A 24,819-nucleotide genomic window follows, 5' to 3' on the forward strand; every position below is an offset into this window, starting at 1 on the left:
TGCGCCTTATCCATTTCTTTTATTGGCTGATTATTTATCAGCTTTTTTTGGTGGGTTATTTATCAGCTTCATTTTTTTTTTATTGGCTTGATTTTTTATCAGCTTCATTTTTTGGCTGATTTTTTATCAGCTTTTTTATTTTATATTTTTATGGCAGAGGGCGCCACAACAGCTGCATGAAGGTTGCGTATTTTCCGTCACTCGGCCACCAATATAGTGATTGGCGATAGCGAGGATCGAATTCGTAACCTCATGGTTCGTAGTCGAGTAGCATGACCACAAGACAAAAGTAATTACTCATGTCTCGAAGCTGTTATCTGGCTTATAAAGCTTCACCACACTATCATATTAGTTACTTAAATGTGCTCATTCTCTTGATCCTACATATCAAAACCATAATTTTGATAAAATTACTCTTTGTATCTGTTAAGGACAGCGCATAATAAACATAAATGTTCGACAAGAATGTAAAAGTTTTTTGGGGTTTTTTATTGCAATAAATTAATATTTTTAGTGTTATTAGTATCAAAAATTTGAAATGTTACAGGTACTAAATGCAATAATCGTTTAAGTTACTTTCTCGTATACGAAGTATAGAGAAAGTTTTGTAATCCTGAAAATAATAATGATAAAATTCGATTTTTTTTTTCCACGAATCTCCATGTTTTAGATCTCCCCGAGTTCGAAACACACATTTTCGGCATTATGTCTATCTGCTACAGAGATAAATCTAAAATACTTCGAACTAGACTGATGGAATTTAGTATATAGTTTCTACATCAAATCTGTAGACTTCTATTAAATTTTGAGTGAATTCCATTCAAAGGAAGTCCGTCAGCGGGAATATAAATTAAAACGATAAATACAAAACGAAGAGATCTAAATGGATAAAATTAGGTATATGGATTTAACATGTGAAGTATAGGCACCAAATCCGTCAAGGGATTGACTTTCTGTCGGTTTTTACTTTCACAAGCATATAAATGGGATAGTTAAAAAAACGCAATATATCAACTTTGGTATGGGATTTTATGACTACAATAGTAGTTCTATGTCAAATTTTGGCTTTATCGGCTGGAAACAACGCATCTAAAACAAGTATCGATTTTCGGTACCTATTGCTAATCGCCAAGGATCACATATCAGCAAAAATGCTAAATTCATACTAATAATTCACTAAATTCAATACTATGTGAGGTAATCGCGGCTTTACCTTAGGGCCATAATTTATGCGGGGGAAAAGAGAATTGCATCCTTAATAAAGAAAATGCCAGACAGTTTTGAGAAGATAAATCACTCCAGCAGATTTTATCTCATGTTAATCATATGCTATTATGATTGTAGTAAACCTTCCAGTTAACATGTTCTCAGATTCGTTTCTATGCACATAGTACTTTTGATATTTATTTTAAAATAAAAGTTAAAATAGCATTTATATACCCGAAAACAATAATAACAGAACTCAGAATCATTCATTTATAAAGTGTCAGAGTTCACCGAGTTTCACAGAATTACTGTTAACAAACTGGAATGAATAGTAATTTCAACACATTTAGAAATGATGCTAGACAAATATCCAGAAATCTATTTTATTTCTTTTCAACCATGTCTTATATTACAATGGAAAAATAACACATTTTTCTCTGTGAGTTACCAACTATCACATACAATTTATAAAGGCTCACTCTAATTCTTTGTATTTTTTTTCCATAAAAAATCTTGAAAATCAAATTCTTTTTTTTTAATACAAATATATTTTATACAAAAGAACTTTGATCTATATTGCAACATCTCATTGGATTATACATATTCATTTTTTAAAAAATAGTGATGAAAGAAGCACAATATTAAATAATGGCATCGAAAAAAAGAATTTTTAAACAATTTTTCATATATTCAATGCAACTTCAGTTAAAATGTGTATATAAAAGAATGTATGCTTTAATTGGTTATTGTATATTAAAATATTGGACAAAAGTACAATAAAATGTAATTTACAAATAGTATTCCAAAGCTCAGCAACAAATTAAAGTGATGATTATCATTATGCATCAATTATGGCTGCACTTCATTCTACAATTCACTGGCAGGGTAAAAATACTATTACCATTTTAAGAAAGAAAAATCAAAACATGAATGCATTTTCTAAAATATTATTCTATGCAAGGCGCTCAAATTCTAAACTGTGAAACTATAACCAGAGGAGAGGAATTTACATAAAAGCAAAATCTCAGGACGAGAAAATTGTAAAACTCACAAAACTACAGCTTTATGAAAGGATGTAGAAGAAAATGCATATTGGCAGTGTATTACAAATTCCTATTTGTAAAGAGTGTAAAAACGGTATGATTTTAATGAATGCAATAAATGCAGTAATTACAGGCAGGCTTTTACTACTCCAAGGAAATTTTAAATGCGCTATAAAAAATTGTCATAAAAATGCTGTATTCAAGAATATTCAAAGAAATTCAGCTAACCAATATTTGTAAATATTGTGCTTATGTAAAATATAGACCATAAAGAAAATTTTGCACAGCAAATTTTTACAACAGTTCATGATAATTTAAAATTTACATTCCTTATATATTATTTTAAAGTTATATTGCTAATAATAGGCAACAATGCATTAAATAATGGAATAAACTTCGTCCTATGAAAACTTATTTGAGCACAACAGTGATGAACAATAATAATAATAACCAAATAAAGAGAGATGGATAAAAAAAAAAAATATTAATGCACACAATAGGAAAGAATTTTTCTACTGTATATTAATACTACAAAAATAATTTTGGCACTAATTTAACAATTTCTAAACATATTTTTAAAAATCTAATAAATACTTCCAACAAATTAATATTTAAAATTAATGAAACTCAAATATAATATACGAATAATTTTAATTAAAAAATAAAGTATAAAAAAGTGAGAAAATGATTGAAATTATGATTAATCATAAGAATTTAAATTCGTCTAAGTACGCATTTCCTTAAAATATGTTCACAACAATTTATTTTTGAAGTAAATTCAATAGGAGCAAAGATTAATAATTGAGCATTATGATTAAAAACAATTTGTTGTGCTTATAAAATTATTTACAACTTCACATTAATTCACCATACAAACACATTCTAAATTCATTTTCAAATTATATCATTTAAATCCCGAAGGCAGAAAAAACTTTTTTCCCTTTCATGTCTTAAAATAAACTGAAACATATATCAGATTGCCCACTATATAATTTGTCTATCATTTTATAAATGCATTGCTTATCTTTTTTTAGAGAATATTTTCCATCAGTTTCCATTATTAATATACTTAATAATAAAGATTATACAAGTTCTACATTATTCTTTTTTTATAAAAAAGGAAAGTAAAAAGTGTGCATGCATAGGCACATACAACTGCATATATGTATTTTCAAATCATAGCGAAATAAAACATGAGCGAGAAAAGAATGAAAATTTGTTAACTGGTAAAATTTTACATTCATTCAGAAATAAAATTACACATTAACTTCACTAATAAATGTAGTCACAATAAAGAAAGCAGGAACATTGAAGAAAAATTTTAACATTAAAAATGATAGAAAAAAATTCATTCTTAGGAGATGGTTTATAAAATGAAGATACATCAATAAAAAGCACTAACAAAGAAAAATAATAAATAGTTTGAGTAATCAGGAGTTATTACTATATATTCATTCAAAAAATTGACTTTTCTTAAACAGGTAAAAGTAAGATATAATAACAGTAAAATATCTTACTCTAAGAAATCGTAACAGTAACACATTACTAAGAAAAAGCAAATTTCTTCTCTAATAGTATAGTAAAACAAATCATACTGAAAAAAAATTATTACAAGGAAAACCACCATTTTAAATCATTTTTAAGATAACATTCCCCCTCCCTCCTTCTCTTGAGTTAATTAAATAATATTAAAGACTTTAAAACAGAGATGGAAAAGAATCACAAAAAAGAAAATTCAATCATTTATGACTATAAAAAACCCTGTATTAAAATCACTGATGAAACTCTACCCCATGCTATGTTCAAGAAATATTTACAACTTTGAGCATGAGTCTATATAAAAATTCTCTTAAGGGAAAAGTCTCACTGGTTTTGATTTTTTTCCCCATGCAGAAATTAAATATGTAACTATTTTAATTTAAATCTTTGCAATAGATAAGTAACTTCTGACTATAACTTTCCAAAGTTGCAACTCGCACACACATACACACAGCTGGTTGTTCAGTGATAAGTAAACTTCCAATTCCTAACAAGTAAAAAAAGAATTTTCTTTTCTTCATGCAGAGGCGACATTTGCACCTCACTACATCAATAAAATTAATACAGATACCTAACACTTATAGTAACAGTACTAATATAAAAAGGAAGCAAGATATTACACAGAAAAATTAATGTGTATAAGTTACCCTTAGAAAGCTATAAAAAATGAATAGAACTTCACAGAGCCTCATGATGCAATTCAAATTACTGAACTGAGAAAAGCAAGTCAAATAAGAAATTTGGAAAATATTTTCCTTTAAAATGCAGAATAACAAAATAAGAAAATATATAAACTTCCTATAAAAATGCATGCAATGTTATAAATCTGAATAAAAGAGAATGAAGCAGAGCATATTTTATGCAATATCTGTCTCATATATACATGCAGCATTTACTATATAGTAATGAAATAATTCATTACTGAGCATGAATAGTTAGTTACGACATTATCGACTCTTTCTTGTGAAATAAAAATACAACCATTATATTTTTTAATATTATGAATACACTCTTATCCTTTTCTTGTCATGAACTTTGGCACAATATAGTTGGAAGCATAATTTTTGATTTATGGATTCCTTAAGCATTTTAATTTTAGAAAATAACATAATTTTGCACTTAAAAAATAATTTTATAAGACAAAATATTATTTACAAAGCCACTAATAAATGCTAAAAAAATCATACATTCAAAAACATTTCACAAACAGCACATAACTTGAAAACTCACAATATAAAACATTCACAGTAAAAAAAAAAAGTCTTTCTCTTAAATAGATAATTTGACACCGTTCTATTGGGGAGACAGATCACACAGTTTAAAATGCTTAAAAATCTTCTGCATTGCGGTAACTAGGCTCTGTTGATACAAAATAATCATCAAAGAAACCAAACAGGAACTCAAATGTGGGTCTTCTTTCAGGATCAGCGTCCCAACATTCAAGCATCTTAGAATAAACCGAATCGGGACATTCGCAGTTTGTTGGTTTAGGCATCCTGTAACCACGCTCTACTTGCTCGATCACTTCACGATTGTGCATACCTAAATGAAACAAGAAAGTAATGAATTTCTATTTTCTAAGAAATGTAATAAAAATAGATATATATAAACAAAACTCATGATTCTGATGGTAAAGATAGATTTGTGCAGAAAACATTATTTTAGTTTGATGACAATGGGTTTACTTTATTTTTTGAGGTCAGAAATAGAAGTTACAGCACCCTTATTTCCAAAATCTAAAAAACTTCAATGAACAGAAGTCCAATATAATTTTAAATAATTTTAGATATAAATGTAATATTTGAATGTACATACTAATATATACTTCAAATAATTTCATTAATGAAGCAAAATATAGTTTACAAATAATTAAAAAACTAAACATTTCAAAGACCTTGCAATTCCTTGATGTTTTCTAAAATAAATTTAGCATTTTTGTTGTTGTGTAATTAACTTTTGGGGATAGTTGAATGGTCTGTTTTCTTAGCTGAAAATTAAAAGTTTAGTAGGATAAACAAAATTTTTACAATTGCTTTTCATTTTATTCAAAGTATTAGATTTGAACATGAAGTGTACATTTTATCAAAGATGATGAAAAATTAAGTAAAGAAAGAGTAATTTATTAAATGCACAAAATCTTGAACTATTCAATAAACTACTCGTGAAATATTTACATAAGGGTTTTGATCAAGATTTTCAGGTAAAAAAATTTGCATTTTTGTTTAATGAGAACAAATAATTTCTTCTAATCTGCCATCACAGTTCAAGGTTACTCTACTTTCCATCATAATAAAATATTTTTCATTGATCTGTATGATATATCTGCTATAAAATAAAATCTGAAAATAATAATGGTACACGTAATCTCTAAATTCTAAGTTTAAAAGGAAAAAAAGTCTAAAATTTCAGATATATTCATGTCACAGTCACTTCTGCACAAAATAACACATTCCTTTAAAGTTTATATTAAAATAAAGATTTCCAAAGTCTTTCTACCTTTTATAAACACATAAAGCTATCAACGAATTGATCAATGAGATAACACTATCTCTTATAAAAAAGATCTATACATCAACAATGGAATATTAAATCCCATGTGTTGATCTTTCTCATATAGATTATATATAGTTTATATTTCTCAATTTAGACTTTTACTATTTAAAACACATTAAATTTTAGGTTTGACATGCTTTCTCTAACATCTTCAAGATAAATGGATAAATACATTTGTTGGTCCTGAAATAATTATATATATCTCCGGCAACCTAAATTTTATGAAATGCCAATAACAAAGAATTATAATTAAATGTAGTTTTAGAGTACGAGTAAATCTAGTATTTTTGAGTGCACAGATTTTTCAATTTAATTTTGGTTACCCCCCCCCCCCTAATTTTAATGTCTCATTTTATAGAGCATCAAAATAAATTTTTTTTCCCCCCATTTCTTTTTAAGGTTAAACATTTTTTTTTTCCCTTTTTCCTAAGTTAAATTTTGACTACAGATATTTTTTCCGTCTTTAAATTTTACATGCCTTAGAAAATTAGCCAGGTACAAAATTAGAATAACTCAAAAACTGTCAAATATACTGAAGATTTACAAACAGATGTAGCTGGAATCAACTCTTTTTATATGACCTAAACCTTTTGACCATTAACCCCTTCAGTACCGGCGTCTTGTATATGTAAAGTGACCTTTCTACTCTTGCTGACCAGCATCTGAACTAAGTGAAAGGCACAGGTTTACTATAAAGGTCTATTGGCGCATATTCACAACTTCAAAGCAGAATGATTTAATTCAATTTTTAAATGCTACTATATGGCACAAGACTGCAATGTTCTTTTCAACAATCAAGTCATATGGGATTTGATCATCATGTATGGGTAGTAGTTTCTGTTTTGTGCTTCTACATTTGATAGATTTATTGATATTGCTGTTTATAAGGGCACATGCGATTTAAAGGGACTTCAACATTCTTGTACATTGCTTTGCTTTTTTTTTCATTAGGGAAATATGAGAAAAGTTTATTCAACTCACTGTTAAAGTGAAATATTTTTGGCTGAGTTTAATAGAAGTCATGATATATGCATACTGGGAATATATTAAGCTTCAGTTTGTTAGCCATGGGTAAGAGACTATGTTACTTCCCTGAGATAAATAAAATGATAGGGATTTTAGTAATAACATCAAGTAATACATTTCATTTTCCTAAGACATAGAAAAATATAATAATAATATGCCATTAGATGGTAACTCTAAGACTGCAACTAATTGGTCTTTTGAAATAAAATGCAACCAAAGATAAATTTTCAATGAAGACTGCAGATTTTTAAATTGAAATTTCATCATCTACAAATAATATTTATGACCTTATTTTCAAGTGCATAGCATTTGTTTACGTGGACATAGTTAAAAGTTGAGTATTTTGGTTGTTTCATTGAGTTCTATTAATGTTATATTCTTAATGTTAATACATACTAAGTAGTAGCATAAATAAATTATAAAATTGAATCATTATTTTAAAATGCTTTTCTTTTTTTATATAAATATATATTTTTTTGTAAATTTAAGTTTAACTCAGAAAATTATATAGGTCATGACAATGATCCATTTTGGAGTATTTGGTCTTGAAACAGTGCTTTGTTCTACACATATTGTTTCTGAATGGGTTAAAAAGAGGGAGAGATCAATCCCTTATTCCATTCATTTGAAACTGGTGAGTACATTTTCCAATTCTATTCCAAATTTTATATTTGAAATTAGCACAAAATTACAATATAAACAAACACAAATTGTTTAAAAATATCTTAGAAAAATTATTATTAAGTTATTGAAAAAAAAATTACCTGGGTAAGGAACTTGGCCATGTGTAATAAGTTCATACAACAGTATTCCATAAGACCATACATCGGATTTTATGGAAAACCTCCCTAATAATGCTGCTTCTGGAGCAGTCCATTTGATTGGGAACTTAGCACCTAAAAAAGAATAAATAATTACAATGGTTTGGAAAAATAATTTTAGATTTTACAAAACTTTGTTTTGATACTCATGATTTTGATAAAAATGCAATCATAAGAAATATTACAAGACTTCAGAAGAAAGCTTTATATTTTAATTCAGAAAATTTTTTAAAAAAATGTATATTGATAAAATAATTGCTTTTATATTTTTAAAACGACTGATAAAAAATTATGTTAATCCATCATTTGCAACAAAATATAAATTAATCTTTTCTAATGTAACTGAACACAATCCACAGATAAAAGTAGAAAAGTTTTTTAATTATTCAAAACAGACTTTGTAAAATTAAACAAAAAGAAATGAATATTTAAAAATATAATTCATTGAAAGCATACCTTGTCGAGCTGTATATTCTGAATCTTCAATTATTCTAGCCAAGCCAAAGTCAGCTACTTTTACTATATTATTATCCCCAACTAATATATTTCGAGCAGCTAGATCTCTATGGATTAGTTGTTCACGTTCCAAATAAGCCATACCACTCGCAATCTGGAAGAGAAAATTAATAATATTGATTAAAAAGGTACACAAGCACAATGCAAAAATAACATCATACAATCAAATTAAATTTTTTTCCTCCAATCATTGTCAAGAAAAGTCTACTTCTAAACCATTAACTAAAAGGATTCAAATTCAGAGAATTTATTAATATTTTCATTTAATAAAGAATGTGCAGAAAAAAATAAGAAAAGCTTACCTGTGCTGCCATATCAATTAGAGCATGTAACCTTAAGTTCTTTCCTTCTTTATTTCTTAAGTAATCTAAAAGACTGCCATTAACCATGTATTCTGTAACAATAAGAATAGGTTCTTCTTTAGAACAAACAGCAAAAAGTGAGACTAATTTCTCATGGCGAAATTTTTTCATTATGGTAGCTTCCTGAAGAAAGGCTGATGGGGCCATAGTACCAGACTTCAGAGTTTTCACAGCAACTTCAGTTGTGCCTTTCCACTTGCCTTTGAAAAAATAAAAAATAAAATAAAAAATCAATGAAAAACCGATTCTGAAACTGCTTTTTATAAAATATATTTAATAATAGCTCTATATTTTTATAAATTCATTCTTTAACACTATTAAAATAAGAAAAACTGGTTCTTAAAGAGAATATGGAAAAAGATTTTTAACTAAATATGACAATAAAGATTAATCTAACCTTTATCTTTACCTATTATAATTATATACTCAACAGACTAGACTGTTTGACCAGCTACCAAATTAAGTACATATATAACTTGGAGGGTAGAAATGTACATCACAAAGAAATTTTCAAAAATTTTAATTAAAAATTTGAGATTTTTCAGAGATAACATTCAAAAATATTACAATTACAAAAAGATTTTCATGTTCTCTAAAAAGATAATTTTTAAATCAATATTTACAAAATATTATAAATTTATTTCACACAAAATATAAATAAAATTTAATCTGCACGAACACATTGAGTATGCAAGGGAAAAATTAAGCTTTTATCAATGTTTCATGATCATTAATAAGAGCTGAAATTAAATGATTAACTTAATGCTTACTACTATCTAAATCTAGAAAAGTGTGATTTTCAGCATATACATATAAGAAATGAAATAAACATGATATTTTCTAGAAAGGTAAGTATAAGAAAAAATATTTTGCGAGTTTTTAAAATTTCTATATTATTAATTCAGCAATACTGCAGTATATAAAGAAAACATAGTTTGTTTATATATATATATATTAAGGGTCCTCTAATCGGGTCCCAATATCTAATTTCTAAACAGCATTAGGCACATACATCTAATGGGTAAAATGATCTAAATGAAATTTTAAATAAATAAATATATATATACTATTTTATGCAGTTAGTGTCAATATGTGTTCCGATGAATTATAGATTTTATAATTTTATACAAACCCTCAGCTCTATGACTCATTTCATAAAATATTCTTGAGGCACGAACTTTAAAAAGTTTATTCTATTGAATATAAAACTAAGTAAGTTATGAATATTAGAATGTTATTTTTTTCAAAACATGTGATTTTAGACCACACCATTGACCCTCTCAAAGAAGATATACCAATCATGCCCAGAGTTTCCCAAAGCTGACTAGCGTAAATTATGAAATTGTCGATTTTCCTAAAATAATGATATTCAAAACTTCAGAATTCTGTCAGATTAGGCCGTGTAAGATAGAAATGCATTTATTTAAAAAAGTTGGAGTGTCAAGAATTTTCACTGAATATGATTCCTTAGGACCAAAGGATTATATAAAATTTAGATTTCATAATTTTTAAAGAAATGTATTTATTGACTGAAACAAAATGAAATATTTATTTCATTTAAATTCTTTTGAAAGTAAAAACTAAAAACTTAACATTCAAATTTTACAATGCCTAACAAAAAATTCGAAAGATACACAGTTCAATGATCAGAATTGACTTAAAGTGTCTATAATAATACGAGTTACATGATTATCAAATTGAGTTGATGCTTTAAAAAAATTTCTAACATAGTTTTTTAAAAAAGTGACATAAAATATCTGATTGAACATTTTAAAGAGCATTAATTCCAATGAATAAGGTGATACCAAAAACAGCTAGTTATTAATAATAAGCAATAAATAAAAAATAGAAAATAAAATGATACAGCACTTTGAATATAATAATAGCACAAAGAAACTTTTGCATAGTTTCAAAAACTTATTATTACTAAAAAAAGTTTATTTACAAATCTCAATTTAAAACATTCACTTAACTGAAACAAAAATTTAATTGCAAATGATATTTTAAAAATATGTTTATATGAAATTAATTTGACAAGGAATAAATTCAATTTATTGATTAATTCAACATATTTGAATTAGCTCATAGTTATCAAAGCTCCACTGTATCAATATAACACCTAAACAGAATTTCAACTCAGAATAAAAAATATAATTCATTGAGCAAAGCCAAACATCTTTAATTTTACAAAGCTATCAATCTATAGATGACAACATTTACGAACAAAACAATTTAATGATACATATATAAAGAACAAAATATTTCTCTTTACTACCATATAAAAGAATTTTATAAAATAAAGCACTCAAGGTTTTCCTAATTAATATTTCACAAACTGCAGCAAACTAAAAAGATCTAAATCATCACTCACCATACCAAACATCTCCAAAGTTTCCACTACCTAATTTACGTATAAGCTGTAATGAGGAACGAGGTATCTCCCATTCATCTCGCGTATCAGGAGAAAGATCCCACAGATGTGGTTTTGGCTTTGGACATGGTATGGTCAGTTTGTGGCACAAGCCATTTGCACCCTCTAAAAAAGTGATGTAATTTATAAATTTCTTTTAATACATTCCATGGCTTTTCGCTTTATGATAAAAAAAATAAATTTACATTCAAGCAGAGATTTAAACATATATAATACTAGACCATTATTAAAGATAAGATCTATTGTTTTGTATGTGTGTGTGTGTGTATTTTTAAATGATTACATTAGTTATAAGATATACAACTTGAAAAGACCTGCTTCAGATCAATGCTCCATAATCACAATGGCATTTAGACATTATTATCTTGTATGAAATTTTACAAATGCACTGAATTCCAGAAACTAATGAATAGGCACTTTTTTTTAATGTTAGCAATTTAAAACAGAAAATGTCTCATTTCCTTTTTCTTAATACATTTTCCATTTCTTTTTTATTTGCATCCTCACAACCCAAACATATATTTTATTTATAATAATACAAATATTAGGATGTAATAAATGCTTAAAGTTTTTAAAAAGTGAAATCTGATATAATAAAACAGGTGTTGGAAAAGGTTACTGAAGTAAAATATGATGGCAAGAACAAAGATACTTAAAATATTTGAATAGCAAAAATTTATACTACTGAACTAAACTATAGTGAAACAGCAACACAAATTTATAACCGTTTTGTTAATATTTAGTTCTACTTGACTGCACACAGAATATTTCGAATTTAATACCAACAGACAATGATAGTTGAATCTACCAATTTATGAGATAATTTAAAATAAAAACAACCATTTTAATTATCTTTCGATTGAATTTATAAAACATATTCCTAAAACAATACCTATTCTTGAAACTTTGATGTTTCTAATGCAAAATTTCATAAAATTAAAAATAATTTTGAAAAAAACTCTTCCACAAATTTGATTTTCTCATTACTATAGAAGGATTTCTGAGTAACACTGGACATACCTTAAAGCTTCATATTATAATTTCATACATAAAAATAATGAAAATGAAAAGCTTTCAAAAACTAAGTGCAACATAGTACTTACAATTCAAAAAAATAAAGCAAATTACTAGCATGGTTCAAACATATTAACAGTTATTTTAAGGCCTATTTCGCAGTAGCATAGCACATCATAAATAATACAAACATACCAGCAATTCATTTCCTCTTACCTGAATAATACGCAACAAGTTCTTGAAGGGTCACAAATGTTTTACGAGTTGTAACATAAAAACCACCATTATCCATAGCTTTGATTTTGTAGTGTTTTACATGATCACCCTTTTGATGCTCCCAGTCTTTAATGGACAAAGAATATGCTCCTGAAATCAAAATAGATCTGCTTTCTAGAAAAAAGTAGCATCATTTATATTACTTAAGTTATATTATTATAATTATTTTTAAGTGTTTAAATCCCTCTTTTGCATTCATGGAATTATTTTAATAATATAAGTATTTACCTTTACAATAAAAACTTACAATTTATTCTTTCTAAATCAAATGATAAGCCAAAATTAATAAATTCTGTTAATTTTAAACCATTTAATTTTAACTACTTTCTAAATTGATAATACTTTTATTTCAATAATGTGTTGTCATTTTGTTTTAACTAAAAGTCTATAAAACATAGACATATGTTATGGAATCCATAAAATGTGGGTATCAAATTAAAAGATCTATGAATGCATTAATAATAATAGTAAGCTTAAAAATATAATTTGTTACATGTATGATTCTTTTCAAAATTAATAATATACTAATACAATCTCAAAATTTTGTTTCATTTAAAAATTTATAATAGCAAATTAAAAATAGGCTAAAAGCTCCACATATGCTTTATTTGTTTTTTTTTTTTATACATGGGTTTTATTGTTATATAATAAAGAATTTTTTCCTAGTGAATTGTCATTCAGGAGAAGGGGGTGCGTACTACAGTTAAGTGAAGCCCACTCGCAACAGATGCCAAAAAGGGCTACTGAATTCAGTATAGATTTACAATATAATTTAGTAACAGTATCCAATGTTGTTTTCTTACATTTAAAATTTTTCAAATTATGTAATTACAAATCATGATACTCAAATTTCAGTTTTATCAATAAATGAGAGAGGAGAAATTCAAATTTGCATGCTATCTTCAAATACAAATATGGATTCTTGTTGGATATATTTAACTACATTGGAGAATTAAACATTTTTTTATGTGTGCTTATTCTTTAAAAGAATAAATCACTAAAGGAGCAATTACTGTCTTTTACTAACATTTTTTGTATCAAGAGTTTTATTGAACATTTATTCAATATCCTGCTACATTACATATATGTTTGCTCAATATTCTAAAGAAGAGGACAATCAGATAAACTGAAAGTAGTTTATAATTCTAAACAATGTAGGTGATGCATCATTGATTAGATATGGTAAAAGAGATCTGCCATAGAAGAAGTGACTTACTAGACACATAAACTCAGAATGGGATCCAAAGAAGGATGGAAAAACAAAAGCAATGTTAAAATTTGTTGCAATGATTGCTAACAAAAATTAATTCTATCAAATCCTTTTTTATTAATATCTATATTGTACTTATATATTGAACATAATTAAAGGTAGTCTAATTAAATATATTTCATTTTGTTACTATTTATAACTGTATAGTTCATTTTTTTGAATTCCAATAATAAATAGTTAATAAAATTTTACTTAAAAAAAAGATAAAAGAAGTTTTTCAAGTATTCCATTGTGGATTAATACAATATTTAAAAAATTTTTACTGAAAAATTTAGACAAGTTTACGTTCTGCTTCCGTGTCCCCCTCTTCACAATTTAAGCCCCTAAGCAATTTCTTTACAAATTTTTACCTTTAAACCTCATACTTCAAAATTAAATGCAACATTTGACCTTGATAATTAGAAGAAAGAATACAAAAAAAAAAAAAAAAAAAAAAATCAGAACTCTTTACAATTAAGGATTAAGGAATAATTACAATAAAGGAATAGAAGTAAATCATTAAAAACAATCCACATAATAATTAACAGTTAGTCAGAAAGAAAATTAAAACAGCCCACCATTCCGTGTTTTTTTGCAAAAGTTTTTATAAAAGTTTATCAAAAAAGAAAAAAGAAAAAAAAAAAAAAAAAAGTCATGCATCAACAAACCCTCAGTTGCATTCAGAAGATGCATGCATATTTTTTTCATGCAAAAAATAATAAGTTTAACAACCTTTTATAATACCTGAGGTTTGCTCACAGTTACGTATTAGAAATGCCCCTCTGGGATTTGATGGAAGCATAAGCATTTTCTCTGCCTCTTTACGGGACACTCGTCCAAAAAACCAACTAAAAAAAAATAATATTCTATTTAGTTCCCTACAAAAAATTTACAAATAAGTTTTTAAAGTTGCAAAAAGTTTTTTTGGAAAAAAAAAAAGTGTTTTAAAACAACGTACTCCTCACTTTCAACTGTTTTTTCGGGTGCCACATAGTTACGTGGCACATAACCATTCTGCTGATTTGTCAAATGGCATGCATGCCACCAATCTGGGTCACTAAAAAGAAAAATATTTTTTTCATTAAAAATACAGTCTCTTTATATAGAAATATGATGGAATTTAAAAATTGAGACCAAATTACATATGATTCCAAAATTAATCACATTTTATTTCATGCTTTTACACATGTACCAGTCTTGTTTTTGATTCTATTAAAGCAAGTGAAATAAAAATTGGATGAGGAAATTAATTTTTAAATTCAATATATATATATAAGTTTCAAATTAAAGAAAATAATGTGATTCATTGAAAAATTGGAAATCAGCATTGCAAAAGAGAAAAATCTACCTAAAAATCCACTCTTTTTATTCATTGCATATCATCTCTCTAAGGAGTGATAGGCATAAGATTCTGAAACAAGTAGCAACTAAGAACATTTTAATCATTGTTTTATCTGTTGTTCTTTTTCATGAATGTTATCTAAAGGAAATATTCTTGTTTAAACAAATATTAATAATTTAGCTTTAGAATAACAGATTCAAAATCCCATTTTCTTGATCATACAGTTTTTTTTTTTTTTTTTTTTTTTTTTTAAGTAGGTTGATTTTTGTTTTTTAATATAAGTTTATATTAGTACCACTTTCCATTATGTTTCAAGAATGCTATACTAGCAATTTTATCTAAATAAAGTAATTTCATTACAACACAGCATAACCTTGATAAATCTCTCTTTTTTAATCTTGAAAATGACACTTTTTCACTTTTAATCCAGTAAATTAATCAATTACCTTTAAAACGTTGTTCAATTAATTAATAAAAAATAAAATATTGCAATAAAAAATAAAAATAGTGCCATATTTTAAAACTACTTCTGAATATCAACCTTCAAATCAGCTTAAGAAATGAATTGCTTTATGAAATGCTGATTGAATTTGTAGTTTATATTCACATAAAAACCTTTAATATTATTATCATTATTACAGAAATGAATAATCAAAAGTATAATTAGAACATAAATGTATAATTTTCATTATTTCAATATAAATAAAAGTCACTGGATATTTTTCTTTCATATCTTCTCGTAAATTAACAAGCTAATTGCAATCAAATTTCAGAAATTATTATTTAAGACAAGAAAAGAATACTATCAATTTTTTAAAGTGTAAAATTTATTAAATATTTAATTAATTCAAAAATTATGTAAAAATGTGAAATTTTCTTGTAGTAATATCAGAACAAAATACTGCACAGAAAACAATTGCTATCTAACCCATCTTAAAATTTTTTTACAAAAAAATTGTTTACTGATGGCAACTATGCAAAATTAATTTTATGTGTAGTTTAAACAATACCATTAACTGTTATAACGAAATTCAACCCAATTTCACTGCTTCCATTTCCCAATGCTTTCAGCAAATAAATTATATGTTTTTAAGATTTGTCTTTCAACTGAAGCTAACTAAATTGTAATAATTATTCACTTGAAACTTATTTACTTACTTCACCAATTTTCACAACATATTTATTTTTAAAATAAAAGAAATAGCATGTGGCAGCATACAAACACAGTGATTCAATCCAAGTTTTTTTTTTTTTTTTTAAAGTATAAATAAATTAACCAAAATGACAAGTGTGAGGACATAGAAGATTTAGAAATAAAAGGTTTTATAGAGACTGAATGAACCAAGATGTAGATATAAATAAAGTTAGCTCATAAATATACATATGTTACTAGTGCAACTACAAAGCTTAAACTGAAAAACATCTTTTCAAGATATCTGAAGCTGCATAGTTAGTAAAGAGTTATTAACAATTTAAAAAATGGCAGAGTTAAAAGAAAATTTTGAATAAATGTCAACAGCTTTACTTAGAATTTAAAAGAGTTTGGGGATCAAAAGTAAAGTAGTTCAAGTCAGTCTTGTGAGAATTAATATATACTGATCACTGTTTTGTGAAATTTCAGAAATAATTATAATATTGCATATTATTCGAAATTTTAGAATGAATGTGCATGTTCCAAATTCCAAGCATTTCACTCAAATTGTAAGAGATAATTATTGAGAATAAACAGATAGATAATTATTAGTTTAAATATAAAAGGATAATTTAAGATGAAATACAAAAATAGTTTATTTGGTGTGGAAAGTTAACAACATTTTGGTTAATAAAATGTAGGGTCCAGTAAAGAAATAATGATTTCTTGCAATGCCAGATGTATAAGCTTAAATAGAATGGTTTTATTTGATAAGTGAAAATGTTGGATAGTAAGAAAATAAAATATTATTTTTAACTTTTTAACATTGTCCATCAGAATGATGTTTTACAGCTACTCGAAATTCATATCTCATGTTTTCTTTTATTTTATTTATTCATTTTGTATTTCATAGTTATAATAATAGTTTGTTTTTTGCTTTCTATCTCTTGAACATATTTTTTTCCCCTGTCCTAAATAAGAAAGTGCTTCCACGTAACTGGTTTAGTAAAATAAATGTTCAAAAATACACAAATAACTCTGAATGACAAAAATGCAAATTAATACCCTTTACAATGATAGTTAAAATGTTTTACATAAAGAGATTTTACTGTACTAGACCATAATTAACAAACAAAAATCTAAAATTAATTAAATCAAAGAAAAATGCATAGAAAATTTTAATTATTTTTATTATTATTTCATAAAAATAGATCAATTTTTCAATTAATAAGTGAAAGATATTTCATTAATTTACCTGTCATCAAGAATACCTAATCGGTCCCCTTTACGGAAGCTTAGATCTCCTTGATCTCTTGCATTATATGGATATAGAGCAACTACAATTTTTACTGTAAATGAACATCAGATATTAGCAAAAGAATACACTACTTTGAATATACTCAAATTGAAAAATACATACAATGCTAACACACATTCAGAACAGTATAATTAATATATGCAGGATCTTTTTCATCAGCTAGAAAATTATAACTCAACTGACAGTTAATAAATGTTATAGCCATTTGCTCTCCTATCATGCATCAGAAATACATACAATGCTTTCAATTCTAATTTGTTATAGCAACTATAGTTATGTTAGACAAAAAAAAAAAAATCTGTTATTAATCCAGACCAACAACATTTGATGCGATAACCTTGGTAATATAAATTTGGAAATAATTCTAATAAATGATACTCATTTTGCAAAGAGCCTTTTATATAAATAGTAAACAGCATTAAAGTTAAGAAAGAAAAACATATGATGAAGAAAAGATAAGTGCAAAGATTAAGTGTAAAATATAGATAAAAAATATAGAAAAAGGACAGCCCGAAGACCACAGACGGGAAAATCACCTGTATTGATATTAAAATCTTAGTCTCATCTAAAACCTATACTTATTGTAATTCATACATTTATATAACTCTTCATCAATGACAAAATATCTAGAATTCAAACTGACAACAGATGGCAATTACATCACTGACATAAGATTATTACATCATGCAGACTCACTAAATCTAATCTTTTTATTAATTATGTTGTAGAGATCAAGTCTTTTCTGGTTTTTAATTTTTACAAAGCAATTAATGTGCTATCTTCAGATTCAAAACTACATTAAATGAAAAAGAATACAGAGCCATAACATAGTTGCTTAAAAATCATTATTTATTAATTAATGTTTTTGTCAATTCTGTCACTGTGTGACATGACATGAAAATGAAGCTTCAAATTTAATATTACTCACGGAACTTATTTTCAACAAGGGAAAAATTTTTTGAAGTAATTTAAAAATTTAAAAAAAAAAAAAAAACAATTTGAATATAAGGATTTTCCCCCTATATATATTGCAACCTTTATCAAAATAATTTTTGCATTAAAAATTATAGTTTCTAACATTGAATAATGGGGAAAAAAACTTTGAACTTTAACATTTTCTTTTTTCTTACCTATACCAAAATATTTATATCAGTATTTATATTTACTATTCCAATAACCTTAACTGCATATTTAAATTAATTGACCAATTCTTAACATTTTCAATATTAAATATCAACATAAAATTATGTAATATAAAGAAAATAATGATTTTCATATCATGCACAGAAAAAAATATTTTACTAACTACAGTTTATAACAGAATTCTCAAGATAAATTACGTCTATTGAAATTGTTGATGAATCTTAATTTTGATTCCTAAATACAGACATATTTAAATAGCTTATTCTATGAACTTTTTCAAAAACAGAAAGATTAATTCAGGTAATTATTCATTAAATTTCAAAAGCTAATTTACAACATTTTAAAAATGAAAACAAAAGTATTACAAAATAATTTCTTAGATATATTTCTCTGGAGGCTTTTGGACTAAACTGTGCCACAATATGCCATGTTGACTATTTTAAATGCAATTTGACAATTTTCAAACTTTATTTAATCAATTTTATTGGAAATATTAGGAAGTATTAGTGCAAATAATGACAGAAACTTCAATGATTACTAATCATCGATATTAAACTTGCTAAGAGTTTGATCATATAATTATATATATATATACTCTCTCTCTCCACACACACAGACACACACACACACACACACACACACACACACACACACACACACACACACACACCATCTTGGCTTCAATGTATAGAATGTATTACAGATAATATTCTTAATAGTCATTTCGTTCAAAATTTCCAAATAGGGAACTGACTATTCATCAATGAAATTTTTCATATTTTTTTCAGATTTTATATGCAAAACTACAAAAAGATAAATCCTGAGGCAAATTTTTTCATTATTTTGCCTAACAGGTTTCACAATCAAAGGTTGTTATTGTTTTTTTTATCAATCATTTCTTTAGATTACAAAAATGGTCTAAGGCTTTGGGGAATGACAAGACCTCTATGCAGTATCTGCCATAATGCATGTCATGCCTCCCTTTATATTTGCCATAATTAACTGTATATTAATCATAAAAATTAAATATATATAAATAAGCACAAAAAATAAATTTCTTAAAAGGCAAAAATAATAAAATAACTATACTCATATACATACAGCAATTATTTGACTGTCTGATGCCATCCGACGAAAATGCTGGAATGGGTGTATTAGGTGCACAATTTGGATACCGCTGCCTCTCATGAAGCTGACTGATTCCACCATTTCCACTTTCAACACCACTATCTCCAGATAAAGTTGTTTCAATTGTGATTTCGGGATTATCCCTGGTGTTTGTCTGAAGCATATTTTGCTCATGGTCATTTTTCTTCACACAGATATTACCCATGACAGCAAAATCTATGGCAGACGGCTGAAAAAGATAAAATACAAAATCAAAAGAAATATTAACCATTAAGCATAATTTAGTTTTGCTCAAATGAAAGAGATAAAAGATTCTACAACAAGTTCTTGAAACTATAAATATATTTTGACCAATGCAGCTTGAAGGAAGGAATTGAAGCTTGAAGGTTTTTCTACCTTTCTAAACTTTTTTTTATTAATATGGTGTTTTGTAAAATATTAAAAATTCAAATTACGTAGCCCTTGTTCACGTGTAGCTTTCCTAATATAAATGTTCTTTAAATAATTCATGATTTAATATATAACCTACACACCAAATAATGAATTAAATCAAAGTTTATCATGCTTTATAAAATAAATTTTAAAGAGAAATGAAAATATTTAAAATAAAGACTCTTAAAAAATGGAAGTACTCTCAAACACCATTCTATAAAAATTAAATTTTAGACCACAAAGAAAAAAAAGAAAAAAAGATTATAGAATATGCATCTATCTAAAAAGGAAAAAATAAATAAGTAATAGTTTGTAATAATAATATTTAAAAAAATTAGATTTAAGTGGAATCATATGTACATGTCTAGAAAGCAAAATTTAATTAGTCCTTAGCAGAACATTAGCATTAAGATGATAACAGATGTGCAATACAATATGTACCGAGACAATTGTCTTCAATTCACAATTAGAAAAGGTAGCAGAGCCTTAAATTAAAAAAAAAAAATGAATTTGATTTGATGACATTTCGCACTTTTAAAAACTAATAACTTCAGATATTCTTTGTCTAAATTTTTTAACATAGCATAAAACTTTTACCAAACACATTCCTAATTATTTGTTATCTTTATTCTGTTAATTATATAGATTTAAAAAGAACACACAATATAATATTAGATTTAGCATTTCTCAAGAGAAAAAAAAATTACAGCAGCACAACAATCTTGTGACCTTATTTTTAACTATTTTGGATAAGAAAAGATCATGTTTAGAGATAATAATAAAAATTTATAGAATAAAATGTTCCATTGAATCTTCTCAAAATAGAGCCCAATTGCTTATAATGTAATGCTCTTGTAATTTTAATCATTCATCTGCAAATTTTTTACAATACTTTTTAAATAAAGTTACTTAACAGTTACAAAGTACAACATATATAGTTAGAATAATAATAAATTATAATTTGTCTATTGGTACTGTACAGACTATAAAAAATTTTACCGATACAAATCTGGCACAATTATACTTTTGAAGAGTGGAAATGTGCACCTCAAAGAATCTTTCTTTTTGAAATTTTAACTAACAAAGTCAAATTTGGAGGTTTATAACTTCGTTTTGGTGCACATTCAATAAATAGCATTTTAAAATGCAAAATTTTTTTAATGATAACAATGTTGCTTTCATGCAATTCGAATCATTTTTTACTGTTTCAACAAATATTGTAATTTTATCAAATATCTGGGGACAATTTTTATCCAATATTGAAAGGAAGGGAAGAAAATTTTTTTTATAATCTATGCAGTTTACATGATAAGCAAATGAAATTACACAATTGCAAAGAGTAATATTTAGCAAAAATGAGATGAAATCATAATGCTTTTAATTGCTTTAATGATGACATAAGATTTGACTTCATTAGAAAGATTATGTAATAATAAAACAAATCTAAAGCTATTGAAACAAATTTATGTCTATAAGAAGTTAATCCTTAAAAATTGATGATGATTTGATGTTCATGAGAAAATCATGATCATCAAATCAAGTTATGCATAAGATATTTCACAGAAATAATTCACAATCAATATTCAAGCAAAACTAGTCATCAAATGTAATTAGTTTCTAAATATAGTTAATAACAATAGTAGGAAAGTCATATTACAATATATTACTATTAATTTAAATTATAAAATATGAATTGCAAAAAAAAAAAAAAAAAGAATAAAATACTGAGTAGCTTTAAAAACACAAGTATTTTTCTAATCATCTCTACCCATATTATAAAACATATAAAAACACAAATATATTTTAGTCTGCTTTTTATAATTTTGATTTGATTGATATTTACCTCTTTAAGCGTCCAATTATTTTGAACTAATATCTTTAATATTTTAAAATTAAGTTTCAAAAAGAATGAACTTATTTTTTAATTTTTTACAACAATTAAATTTAATGAAAACATACATTTAAATTATTGAACTGACCACAAAACAAAACAATTAATGAGCTTTAAGGATTAAATTAAAAAGGGCAAGCAAAATAAATTTTAGCCATAAATTAAGAGCTTTGAAAATTCTTAAAGCCTTATTTTATAAATGTAATATTAACACAAATTGTTTCATTTTTAATAATTTATATTTCATTATAATATTTATTTGATGATAATTTAATAGAAATAAAATAACTGAAGGAATTATAAAAACACAGAAATCAATTTCATCACAAACATTATACACATAATTTTTATAATAATTAAGAGATTAGACTGATTTTATTGATAAAGTATTTTGAATAAAAATTGTATTAAATAATTTTAAAAAGTTAAAAGTACTTACACAAAATCACAAAAGAATTTAGCTATTTTCATCAGAAGGATCAAATAAAACCAAGGTTGTTTTGGAAGCAATAAATACACTATAAGCTAACATCCCATCAGAAAAATAGTGATCTATCCACATGATAAAGTCGACAAATCTAAATTCTAAGAAAAGAAATACTACTTAAAATCACAAATAGTAAAATCTGAATATCACAGAAAAACATTTCAGAAACACACATTTATCACATTAAGATCAACATGTGTTCTTTATTATTTCCAGTCATTTCTATTCCAAGGTAAAGATCTTAATTTTTTTTATTTCGTATTTTTTCACAGGAAATTAAATTACTCCTAACATTTTGATGCCAAAATTAAATTTCTTAAGCATTTTATCAACTAAAAATACATGTTAAAAATACACGATGAATAATATGAAAACAATTTTGACAAGGAAGTCATGACGTTTAGTGCAAGAGTGGAAGCAACGGTTTCCTTCCTGAAATCATAAGCAACATCTTATCTTGCTATTGTGAAGGGAAAACCAAAATTAATAAAAGCATGAATCTAACATACCATATATATATATAAACAATATATTATAATAAATAAGTTAAAATACACAGCAAGTATAATTAATAACTTTTTGGTAAAAAATATTACAATAAAATTTTTACAGAAATTTTAAATATAAATATTTCTGGCATTTTATAAATTGTATTAATAACAAAAAAGCAACATTACCACTAAAATAGAGATATAGCAGTTTTGTATTATGCAGTTTATATATTCATAAACTACAGCTTGCAACAGTTAAACAATATTAAGAAATGTACTGTTTAAATCACATTCAAAACTAAATAAAAAAAGAGTAGACAAACTGAATAAGATAAAGTAGACAGACAAGCTTTTTAGTTTTATTATATAAATCTGAATAAAATACTAAGCTCCTTTATGCTTGTTAATGAGTCATGATCTAATGTAGACATTTCTTTTCATATGAATCTTTACATCTCAGAAAGAGTATTTTACGATCCTTCAAAATATATATTTAAGTATTTTCCAGTATCAGAAATTTAACATCAATATAATTCAAAAAGTTTTAAAATACCTGTCACTTTATAGTTTTTAAAATTTAATAATTTCTAATTTAAAAATTCAGATCGTAATAATTTATGATTTAATCATAATTTAAAATAATTGGCTCACTGAACTTAATCAAGAAACTGGAATGCAATATAATATTTTAACAACTTATAACCACTGGATCTCACCGAACAGAAAAAGATATTTTTTGGCATATATTTTTTATAAATTGAATAATATAATTACTCCAATATTCAAGTACAATTCAATTTGATGAGATTTTTTTATCCAAATGTGGACATCGATAATCAATTTTTTCACAAGCAACAGTATATTTCACACAATATAGTTTAACATGGGTGTATGTTGACAAGAACAATTGTCCCCGAAAGGTAAACTCTTTTACTATTAGCTGCACGAATTTAGGGTTAATCAAGTAATAAACATTACCTTATGATAGATGGTTATCATAACGACTGTTTATTCCTAAGTATTGGTTAAAAATTTTTGTATTCATATTCAAACAATAACCAACAAACGATGCGGAAATGCCACACTCTGTTGTATATTTTTCTGTTAAACGACTGAGGTAGTTGTCCTCGGACAGAAGGAAGAAAATAAACTTTATAGAGAATCTTGATCAAAACGGAACCTAGCAGGTTTCTTTCACGGCAATCTTCTTACCACAGAAGCACAAACTTTCCAACTTCAGCTTCTTGCTGTCAACCTGCCAACTATTACAGTATCTCTTATATTAAAATGTCTCTAGTTGCTTCAATATTTCCCATTTCAATTTTAGTATTTATTAAATGGAGGATTAAATTTTAATCAATTATTACAACTATTCCATCCTAAGAACTTTAAAATAAGAAATTTATTTTTTCACTTCCG

The 24,819-nt window shown here is 25.8% G+C and overlaps 1 protein-coding gene across 4 annotated transcripts; it reads right to left on the bottom strand.

The window, feature by feature from the left end:
* Window positions 1-1,573: 1,573 nt before the first annotated feature.
* LOC129962738 (tyrosine-protein kinase Src64B-like) lies at window positions 1,574-24,624 on the bottom strand. 4 transcript variants are annotated; one of them, XM_056076714.1, is made up of 12 exons: window positions 24,379-24,624; window positions 22,862-23,007; window positions 20,073-20,328; window positions 17,766-17,859; window positions 14,995-15,093; window positions 14,781-14,884; window positions 12,728-12,901; window positions 11,438-11,602; window positions 9,007-9,266; window positions 8,645-8,798; window positions 8,132-8,263; window positions 1,574-5,330 (listed from the first exon to the last, which is right to left on the bottom strand). In XM_056076714.1, exons 3-12 carry the CDS (start codon window positions 20,302-20,304, stop codon window positions 5,116-5,118), a joined length of 1,629 nt encoding a protein of 542 aa, XP_055932689.1. In that variant the 5' UTR covers window positions 20,305-20,328; window positions 22,862-23,007; window positions 24,379-24,624; the 3' UTR covers window positions 1,574-5,115. The 4 variants fall into 4 exon arrangements, with proteins under 4 accessions (XP_055932689.1, XP_055932687.1, XP_055932691.1 ...); XM_056076712.1 differs by having other exon boundaries at window positions 14,769-14,884; XM_056076716.1 differs by having other exon boundaries at window positions 12,728-12,877; window positions 24,379-24,623.
* Window positions 24,625-24,819: the final 195 nt, after the last annotated feature.

Source organism: Argiope bruennichi, chromosome 3 (genome assembly GCF_947563725.1).
Source record: "Argiope bruennichi chromosome 3, qqArgBrue1.1, whole genome shotgun sequence".
NCBI lineage: Eukaryota > Metazoa > Arthropoda > Arachnida > Araneae > Araneidae > Argiope > Argiope bruennichi.

Bases quoted from the DNA above. Each gene is read 5' to 3' on its own strand.
- LOC129962738 (XM_056076712.1), bottom strand. From the start codon at position 20,304: ATGGGTAATATCTGTGTGAAGAAAAATGACCATGAGCAAAATATGCTT. The intron at 17,860-20,072 runs GTATGTATATGA...GTTCATTTACAG, and splicing joins CAGACAGTCAAATAATTGCT to TAAAAATTGTAGTTGCTCTA. The intron at 5,331-8,131 runs GTAATTTTTTTT...TGTTTCATTTAG, and splicing joins TGGCCAAGTTCCTTACCCAG to GTATGCACAATCGTGAAGTG.